Source organism: Vitis riparia, chromosome 14, assembly GCF_004353265.1.
Source record: "Vitis riparia cultivar Riparia Gloire de Montpellier isolate 1030 chromosome 14, EGFV_Vit.rip_1.0, whole genome shotgun sequence".
NCBI classification, from domain to species: domain Eukaryota; kingdom Viridiplantae; phylum Streptophyta; class Magnoliopsida; order Vitales; family Vitaceae; genus Vitis; species Vitis riparia.
In genome coordinates, this window is record NC_048444.1 from 27,510,562 (window position 1) to 27,520,366 (window position 9,805).

At 34.5% G+C, this 9,805-nt stretch overlaps 1 protein-coding gene across 2 annotated transcripts; it reads right to left on the minus strand.

Annotated features, from left to right (window-relative positions):
- Positions 1-7,507: 7,507 nt before the first annotated feature.
- LOC117931417 (UPF0481 protein At3g47200-like) lies at positions 7,508-9,603 on the minus strand. 2 transcript variants are annotated; one of them, XM_034852411.1, is made up of 2 exons: positions 7,996-9,602; positions 7,508-7,886 (listed from the first exon to the last, which is right to left on the minus strand). In XM_034852411.1, exons 1-2 carry the CDS (start codon positions 9,431-9,433, stop codon positions 7,765-7,767), a joined length of 1,560 nt encoding a protein of 519 aa, XP_034708302.1. In that variant the 5' UTR covers positions 9,434-9,602; the 3' UTR covers positions 7,508-7,764. The 2 variants fall into 2 exon arrangements, with proteins under 2 accessions (XP_034708302.1, XP_034708303.1); XM_034852412.1 differs by having other exon boundaries at positions 7,811-7,896; positions 7,996-9,603.
- Positions 9,604-9,805: the final 202 nt, after the last annotated feature.

Genomic DNA, 9,805 nt, shown 5'->3' on the forward strand with positions numbered 1-9,805 from the left:
AGGCAGAGAAAAACCAGACTTTACAAAATATCTAAAACATAATATCTAACATCCCATCTGAGAGGTTTTCCAACCCCTATTTATAGTTCCTAAACAAACCCTCGTGTCATTTATCTATTACAAAAGGAATAAAAATGAAAAATTACAGTTCTAGAGACAAATCTCGAAGGTCGGTGCGCACAAAGTGATTTTAGCATACCCTGCGAAACTTTGGCACACCCTGCGAAACTTTGGCACACATTGCCAAAATTTGGCACACCCTGCCAAATTTTGGCACACCTTGCTAATTTTGGCATACCTTGCTAATTTTGGCACACCTTGCAAATTTGATGGTTTTGCCTTGCGAAATGCTTTGTTTCCCTTCATCTTACTACTGATAGCTTTGCCAACCCCTTTCCAAGTTTGGCAAGGGGTTTTGAAGTGGTCCAAGGCTCGGATTCTTCATGTGATTGATCTTCAAGTTGCCTCGCCATAGCTTGCACAAAACTCTCCCTCAATCTTGGCCTGCTTCAGTGATAAAAAAGCTACCAAAAACACTAAAACTTACTAGAAATTGGTTAGTAACATTTGCTAGGTCCTTAACATGCCAATTGGGATAAAAAGGTCTAACTACTACTAAAAAATGCTTAGTACAATTAAGTTTAAGCTTATAAAAATGCACTTTTTGAGTAGTAATCACTCCCTCCAACCGACACATTGCTAGTCCCTTAGCAATGAAGGAGAGAAAAAGAAACGTATCTCTCATGGAAAATCAAAGATATAAAACCCAACCTTCAAGAAGAGTCATTAAATCACTTATCTATTCACAAAATACAAAGAGTGGGCATTATCCAAATTTAAGCATCAAAAGGATTTCCACTCCCAAAGATCCAACTCTTAATCTTCCACAAGAATCTAAGTGTGAAGGTGATTAGTTTCCAATTATAGTATGCTAAACTATGCTCTCCCCCCAACCTAGTTCTTTCTCAAACCTAGCAAACTGACCAACACCCAATAGGCTAAGAACGCACCTCTTTTATTTCACAATTCTTTTATTTGCCCAACTTCACCTATTCACCCTTATAACGAGCATTAAGGTCTGTGACTCCTAACCAATTAAGGTTTAGGGCACCAGGCTTCAAAGACTTTCGCCATATACCCTTAGGACCTTGCTCGGGTTTCAAGGCAAGTGTAGCACTTGTTTTTTTTTTTTTTTGAAGGCTCATTGGCCTTCTATAAGGTGTCCCAACACTATTAAAATGAGGTCAAAGGTACCAAGTCAAAATTTTCCTAAGTTCAGGGGGTTGAGATAGTTTTTCATCTTATAATTGGAACCTAATGTGCATAGTGTGTGGCAAGATTAAAGTGGAAGAACAAGGTTGAAACAACGTTGAATTCAATAGGAGCTTCAATAATTCATCAACCTCAATAAACATAATACAAACTCTAAGACTTAAGCAAAAAAGCAAGAACTCAACTTCTCTCATTTCATTTTGAGAATTTTTCCTTGACAACCATGGAGAGTAGAGTAAAAACTTTTTAAAAAAAAAAAAAAAAAACAAAAGGTAACTAAGTTAACAAAATATCCTAGTAATATTTACAATACTTACTTCCTCAACTCTTCCCCCAACCAAGATGAACATTGTCCTCAATGTTTCAATCGCAAGTGAAAATGAAGGGAGGAAGTGATACCTCCTAAAGGAAATGCACTCGGAAGTATAGAGGAGAAACCACATGGTTCAAAAAACAAATTTTTCGTAGTCATGCCAAAGTTTCGCAAAAAGGCGCGAAACAGACTAGAGAAGTGAGAAAGGAAGTTGGGATGTATATTGTATTTTTTTTTTTTTTTTTTTTTTTTTTTTTTTTTTTGTGCAGACAAAGGGAGAGGCGGAGATGGTTTGCAAAGTGGGAATTTCGTAAAGGTGGAATTTCGCAAATGCACTTTCGCAAAGTGGAAATTTTGCAAAGGCACTTTCACAAAGTGGAAATTTCTCAAATGCACTTTCGCAAAGTGGAAATTTTGCAAAGGCACTTTCACAAAGTGGAAATTTCGCAAATGTACTTTCGCAAAGTTGGATTTTCGCAAAACTGAAATTTTTGCAAAGTGGAATTTCGCAAACCCTTTGGAATTTCGCAAACCCTGTGGAAATTCACAAAGTGTGCGAATTTGTGGCCCGAGAGCTGTAGTTTTCAAAAATGATTACAAGGGGGTTTCGCAGAGGGCTCGCATACCCTGTGTTATTTCACATAAGGTGCGAAGTTAAAGACCGAGAGCTTGAATTTTTCAAAAACCATCAGGAGGATTTCGCAGAGGGTGAGAAATTTTCGCATGCTATGCGAAATACTTTGTTTCAATTTTTCCTCAACTTTTCCTCTGCCGACGAATCCTTAAGTGATTCCCCTGCAAGTGATCATCAAAAACCTAAAGTAACTCAAACTAAAATGGAATTCAAGCAAAAAATCGAAATCAAAACAAATACAAATGCAAGAAAAACATGAAATAAAAAACAAAACCAAAAAGGAATGGACTTAATAGTTTTTAGAAAGATTAAGTCCGTCCAGGATCTGATTTTTCAAGCCTGAGGGGGATCAAGGAGGATGAATTCCTTCTTGTCTCGGGAAAAAGACTCCACAAAGGGCTTGAGACGCTAGCCATTCACTTCGAAAGTGCAGTTGTTGTTGGCGCTGAGTAGCTTCACTACTCCATTTGAATGCACTTGGTGGATTGTGAAAGGACCTAACCACCAATCAATCTCTATTTGAAAGTAGCCAGAGTAGCCATCCAAAAAACAGTAGAAAGGATGCCCAGTGACCCTTTCAAGCACTTTGTCAATAAAAGGCAACGGGAAATGGTCCTTCCTTGTCACCGCATTCAATTTCCTGTAATTGATACACACCCTCCAACCAGTGGTAAGGCTTGTGGAGACATCTTCTCCCTTATCATTTTGCACCACCGTGATTCCAGACTTCTTTGGCACAACCTGGGATGGACTCACCCATAGGCTATCAGAACAAAATTCAAATTCAAAGTATCAGTAAGAGTTAAGGATCATTCCCCAATGACTAGGGTTGTATTACCATTGACTGTGGAAATAATTTTTTGTGAGGAAGGTCTAAGGGGTGAGACCTGTCTAAAATCAAAAGTCATATGATCTGTAGCACCAAAATCAATTATCCATGCACTATTAATAACAGGTGTAGATGTAAAAACTTACCACCATAATCTGTAGTGGCTACCAATGTAGAGGCATTCTTAGTAACATTAGCCTCTGTTTTTATTTCGGCAACAGCTGTAGTCAAGGTTTTCTTGGAATCCTTCTTCCGTTGATCACGATTATGATCCCACCAGTCAGGATATCCCACAATTTCATACTAGCATTATTTTCATACTAGCATGACGCACTACCTCTCATCGAATCAGTGCATAGCATTCTTCCAAATCGGGAAGATGATATTTGCATAGAATCTTTCCTCGAACTTACTCAAAGTCACCATCCAATCTACCAAGAAAGATGTTCACCCGTTGTCGTTCAATGGATTTCCGGTATGCTACAATGTCATCAAGGTCTTTCATGACTACCTTATCCCGATGATCCAATTCGCAAAAAATCTCAATTAACTTTCCGTAATATTCAGAAAGAGACCCTGCCGCTTTGTTTGGAAGTGAAAGCTTTTTTATTCAAAGTGAAAACTTGTAATTCATCGCTTCCATCATAGAAGGCCTTTGATAATGCACTCCAAATTTCTTGAGCAGTAGGTAAGCGTAAGTAACGCTTCATAATTTTTGGATTCATGGACATTAACAACCATCTCTTCACCTTTTGATTCTCAGCATACCATTTCTCATATCCCTCTTTTGACTCTTTTGGTGGATTTGTCTTACCTCGAATGTAAGAAAGTTTTTCCCGTTCAGCAATATGCATCTCCACAAGTTGTGACCAAACGTCATAATTTGATTCAGTCAAAATAATTCCTGGATTAAAAGTACCTTTAGATTGAAAAACATTAGTATTTTTTTTCACTCGTTTTAAAAAAAATTAAAAAAATTACTCAATGATAAATGTTTCTTGATCACAGCACCCACCATTATGATGCTTCCTGCACCGTTTGATGGGTTTCAAGAGCATCAAATTCAATGCACTGAGAGCATAAAAATATCAATGGCAGCTACTCGGCTGTTGGAAAATGCGTGCCGGCAGAAAGTTGAGTCAACACTTGAAAAATTGAGGAAGACTTTGTTGCATCTCCAAGTAGTGGTGAATGATGCAGAGCAGAAGCAAATAAGGAACACACCAGTGAAGATGTGGTTGGATGATCTTGATCTTACGCAAAGGAGGGGCAGTGGCTGGCCTTACCGACAAAATATCCAAGATTTCAATTCCATGGCTCTAATACCATCTTTAAATTGATGAATGGTGGTTTTTTTTTTTTTTTTTTTTCTCATTCATACTTTTATTGTTCATGTACAAAGTATATATAGAGGGTAATCACCATTCTAAGAATGGAAAAGAATGATACAAGAAAAGCATTCCTAATATCTCAACAACGCTATGCCGGAGATGATGAATGCCCAGTTTGAGAGGTTTCCCACAAATATTAACATTTTTCCTTTGTAGTGTCTTGAGAGCATTTTCAAGATTGAATTTGAATATAAAATCAAAATGAAGTTATGAATTAAGTCAAGTAATTAAAACTTTGAGTTAAATCTCTATTAAAATAATTGATGGAATAGAAATTGAAGGTAAATGAAAAGATTAAATTTTCAATTACCTTTAGGTTTGTGATGTCAAGAATGAATTCCTTTATGTCAAGTAATGAAAATATTAAATTTTCATTTAAGTTTATTATTAGTATGAAAAATATTAAATTTTGAATTCTGATGATAATTTCCAAAATGGCTTCCATTAGTCAAGTAATTAAAACACTAACTAAATCAAAAGATCAAATTCCCATTTAAGTTGATTATTAGTATTGAAAATATTAAATTTTGAATTACCTTTTGGGTTTGTAATGATAATTTCAGGAATGACTTCTGTTATGTCAAGTAATTAAAACTCTAATTAAATGAAAAGATTAAATTCTCATTTAAGTTAATTATTAATATTGATAAGAGTATTTTTAGAAATAAAAAAATGACAAACATAGGTAGTATGGACTTTGAATATTAGCTATTTGGTTTTTTTCCATTTAATGTTGAATGTAATTTGTTTTTGGATTTTAAATGATTTATTTTTAACTTATTGTTTTTACTTATTACTAATTTTTCAATTAAATAGAAAAAAGTCAAAATATTTGACTTTTTGTTTAATGCTAAAAATAACCTTTTTAAAATAACTAAAACATAACCTTAATCCAACTCTCATCTTATTAATACTAATTAATACTTAATACTTAATGGAAATAAAATAATAAAAAATAAATAACTTAATACTTAATACTATTAAGTTATAGTTAGAATTAAATTAAAATAAGATCTATTTAGATTTAAGTAAAAATAAATAAATTTAACACCAAATTAGTAGGTTATTTAGGCTATGTTTGGCTCTTGAAAAGTTTGAAGGAAAATAAGAAGAGAATAAAATAGAGAGAAAAAGTAGAAGGGAAAAAAATGAAAGAAAATAAATTTAAAATCAATAAATTATTTTTATATACATCAAACTTTTTTTCATATATTTAACTCTTCTATATAAAATTAAATAATTTAAAAATATATAAAGTTTTTAATAATTTTAATTATATTTGACTTTTGTCACATTTTTCATGATAAAATCAAATATAAAAAAATAATCATTTTTTTTTTAGTATTTTCCCCCCTTTTTTTAGTACTTTTTGGAACCAACATTTTTCTTAAAAAAATCAGTTCATGACGAAAATGCCAAGATGGATTCCCGGATATATTTACGATCAGATGCAATTATTGTCCTTTCATGGAAAATGTTAGGATGCACAGTGCCCTTTAATTAAGTTGGGCCTCCAAGAATCGATGGGTAGCAGCTTTGAAAGGCTCTCTTCGTGCCTTCTATGCAATATCTCAGTACTTTTTGTGGTACGCATGTGTGCCAAGCTCCTGTTTGACCCCATTTGTGTCCAAGTAATGAGATTGAAAGTGGAATACAAATATAATTATATAAAAAGAAAGAAAAAGCGGAAAGAATTAAAAATTTATTAAATTCCACCACCCTCTCTTATTCGAATTTTATATAATTTCTTATTTATAAATATTTGAACTTAACTCCTCGGAGTAAAATATGAAAAAATTTTCTGATTTGATTACTATAAAAACTAAAACTTGATTTGTATCTCTGAATAGTATCCTTAATTTTCTAAAATCTTCAAATTTGATAGGTTTAGTAAAAATATTTATAATTTAATATTGAGATTTTGCAAATTTTAATTGTTTTCCTTATTCATAACACTCTTTAATAAAATGATATCTTGTATCGAGGTATTTTCTTCGATCATGGAAAGCTGGATTTTTTTTATAATGTAATCACTCTTTTGTTGTCCATGTAAATCCCTATTGGTTCTTTCTATGGCAAATTAAGCTCCTTTAACATTTTTTTGAACTAAATTCCATGACATTCACATAATGTTGAAAGTGTCACGCTAGGTTGTTTCTTTTAAGGTTCAAGAGCTCTTAAAGAAATTCCAAAGAATTAAATTTTTTTGAAGAATTGAAGAATATTCAAAGATGTCATAAAGAAGTTGAAAACTTGAAGATTCTTTTGATGAAGATTGCAAGAATTCATTAAAAAATGTAGTATTCATTTATAAAATCTCTTTTGATCCAAAATTAAGCATTACATTACATAAAAGGATATTTTTGTCTTTTAAAAAAAATAAAATCAGAGGGCATATTTGAGATTCTTCCCTCAATTTATAAATATATCAAAATTTCGATTTTATCCACAATTTTCTTATTTGAAAAAAAAAATAAAAAATTTGTGTGCAATATTCAATCCCATCCCATCCTCAGAATTACATACTGTTGGGAGAAAATTTTCTATGTGGATACTGTGTTATCTATGATCCTGGACTATGAAAAAGGATACAAAGAAGGTAGCTGGAAATTGTGAGTTCTTATAGATGATAGCAAACTCATGGGGAAGAAAAGACTAATAATATTGCATGCATGCATGAAATCCAGTGATATTTATTTCTTTCAATGAAGATTGGAAGACTTCATTAAAAAATGTGGTATTTATTTCTGAAATCTCTTTTGATCCAAAATCAAACATTAAATTGCCTAAAAGGATATATCTGTCTTTTGTAAAAAAAATTTAAAAATCAGAGGGCATATTTGAGATTCTTCCCTCAATTCATAAATATATCAAAATTATGATTTTATCCACTATTTTATCATTTGAAAAAAAATAAAAATAAATTGTGTGCGCAAATTCAATCCCATCCCATGCACGAATTACATACTATTGACTGAAAATTTTCTATTATGATCCTGGTCTATGAAAAAGAATATAAAGAAGCTAGCTGGAAGTTGTGAGTTCTTGTAGATGATAGCAAACTCATGGAGAGGAAAAGACTAATAATATTGCATGCATGCATGAAATCCAGTGATACAACTTAACAATCTATACATCTTTATTTATCTAATCATACAATCTTCCATTTCTCAAACCTAAACACGTCAAACAAGAAAAAAAAAAACACATCACAGAATACAACTTAACAATTTATACATCTTTATTTGCCTAATTACTCACACACCGGACAAGAAAATAAAACATCACACTCATAATTGACCCTACATATAAATATATTATATATTTACCGGAATGAGCGTAGTATAGTCTGAACCCCAGTAAGAATTAGTGTGAAAACAGTTCCAATCAAAGCCATGAAATTCCATGGAGACCTGAGATAGTCGTGAAAGGCTTCAGCTTTCCACCCTGCATACAACTTAACAATTTATACATCTTTATTTGCATAATCACACACAGCGGACAAGAAAATAACTCATCACAAGCATAATTAACCCAATATATATATATTAATTACCGCAAAGAGCGTAGTAGGTCTGAACCCCATAAAGAAATAGCATCAAAACAGCGCCAATGAAATCCGTGATAATCCATGGAAAACTGAAATGGTCGTGAAGGGCTTGAGCTATCCAAGTATTCACTTTCCCGTCGCAGTGTTTCTGAATACTAGTTCTCACTTCTTCATAAGCACCGAGATCTACCCAGTCAGCGTAGATCTCGTTGAAAGTTTGGACCACCTCTTCATCGCTGCCAAGACCGTTGTAGAGAATGCCCTTAGATCTCAGCTCCTTGACATCGTCTGCATGATCAATGAGGTTGTTAAGGAAGCATATATAAGAAGTGAACCCATGGTCATCTGGGCCATCTAGACACATCTCATAGGCTACCATGTTCAAGAATTTGGGCTTCGTGGAGTCGTCAATGGTTATTGGAGCAAGATTCAGGTAGCCATAGAAGCAGTAGGAATGGAAAGAAACGTCTGTCAAGAAACTCGTTCTACGCTGTTGGAGATCGATCGCGGCAGCTTTAAGCTCCCTGATGTGTCGAAAGGACTGCCAATTGTCTTGTTGTTTGCCTTTTTTAAATGGGACACAGAACCACCCATATCTACCTTGAGACGACGACGACGACTTTCCTTTTTTCTCAGGTTGCTGCTTTTGTTCGGGCTGACTCCTCCCAATCATTTTAAACCTGCCTAGGAGAGCACTTCGCAAAAGGTCGAGGAGATGAGAGTGCCCTTCCAGCTGTATTTCTGATGTCGACCCTTTGGTGTTCGTGACGAATTGTTTAATCATATCTTCCATTGGTAAACTTGCTCTCTTAGAAATCAACTTGAGGACTCCAAAGGGAAGTTGGTTCTCAAGCAAGAACAAGTCCGGGTCCTCAGAAGTGATGAAACGATTCAAACCGCGCAACTGACTCTCTTTTCCGCTCACTACACAGTGGATTAAATGTAGTAAAAAACACCCATCCAGAAGCATCATCCAGGCGAGTTTCTCATCATCATACTCCTTTGTACTACTCCAATCATAGCAGTTCCTCACTTTCTCGATTTTACTTTTAATTTTTTTGTACAAATCTTCGATTTTCTGGTTACTATCAGCCAGGAATTCTTGGGCACATTGAGGCTTGATCATTTCCCCTGGGCTAAGGTGGGACTTGCCATGGTGGTAAGGACCGAATGAAATTACCCTCGGTTCGTAGAATTTCTTGAAATCCCGGGTCCCCCTCAGGATCAGAGGAACCTTTGGTATCCTTGGCCATTGAGTTTGAGATTGAGTCCTTTCTTCTCCATTTTTGACCGACGCAATCCAATTTGTCACCCTAGGACTGATTTCATCAAAGTCGATCCTATGCTCCTTAGGCTCGGGGCTAGTTTGGCCACTGTTCCTGCTTGGTTGGCCGCCTTCAAGTTCTATCTCTCCAACGTTCCTCCTTTCTTGCTGCTCTTCCATGGAAGTGGATCACCACCTTGGCCTAATCACTGCTGGTATGTAAAATTGGTCCAGAAGATCCTAGTCCACTGCCGATGACTATCCTCAACACCATCCAGAATGAATGGTCCAAATAAATGAATGGTGACTATTGGTATGCTAATTGGTCCAGAAGATGTTAGTCTACTGCCGATGAGTCGATGACTATCCTCAACATCATCCAGAATGAATGGTCTAAATAAATGAACGATGTTAGTGAACACTCACGTGTCAATATTTTATTTAATTAGGCCAAATTTTGAAAAAATTTAAATAAAAGAGTCTACAAATAAATTAATAATAAATTTATATTTATATACCTTAAACGATTTTCATAGATATTGAAAAGTTAAA

Coding starts and splice junctions, on each gene's coding strand:
- LOC117931417 (XM_034852411.1), bottom strand. CDS start 9,433: ATGGAAGAGCAGCAAGAAAGGAGGAACGTTGGAGAGATAGAACTTGAA. Junction 7,887..7,995: donor GACCTACTACGCTCTTTGCG/GTAATTAATATA, acceptor AGTTGTATGCAG/GGTGGAAAGCTGAAGCCTTT.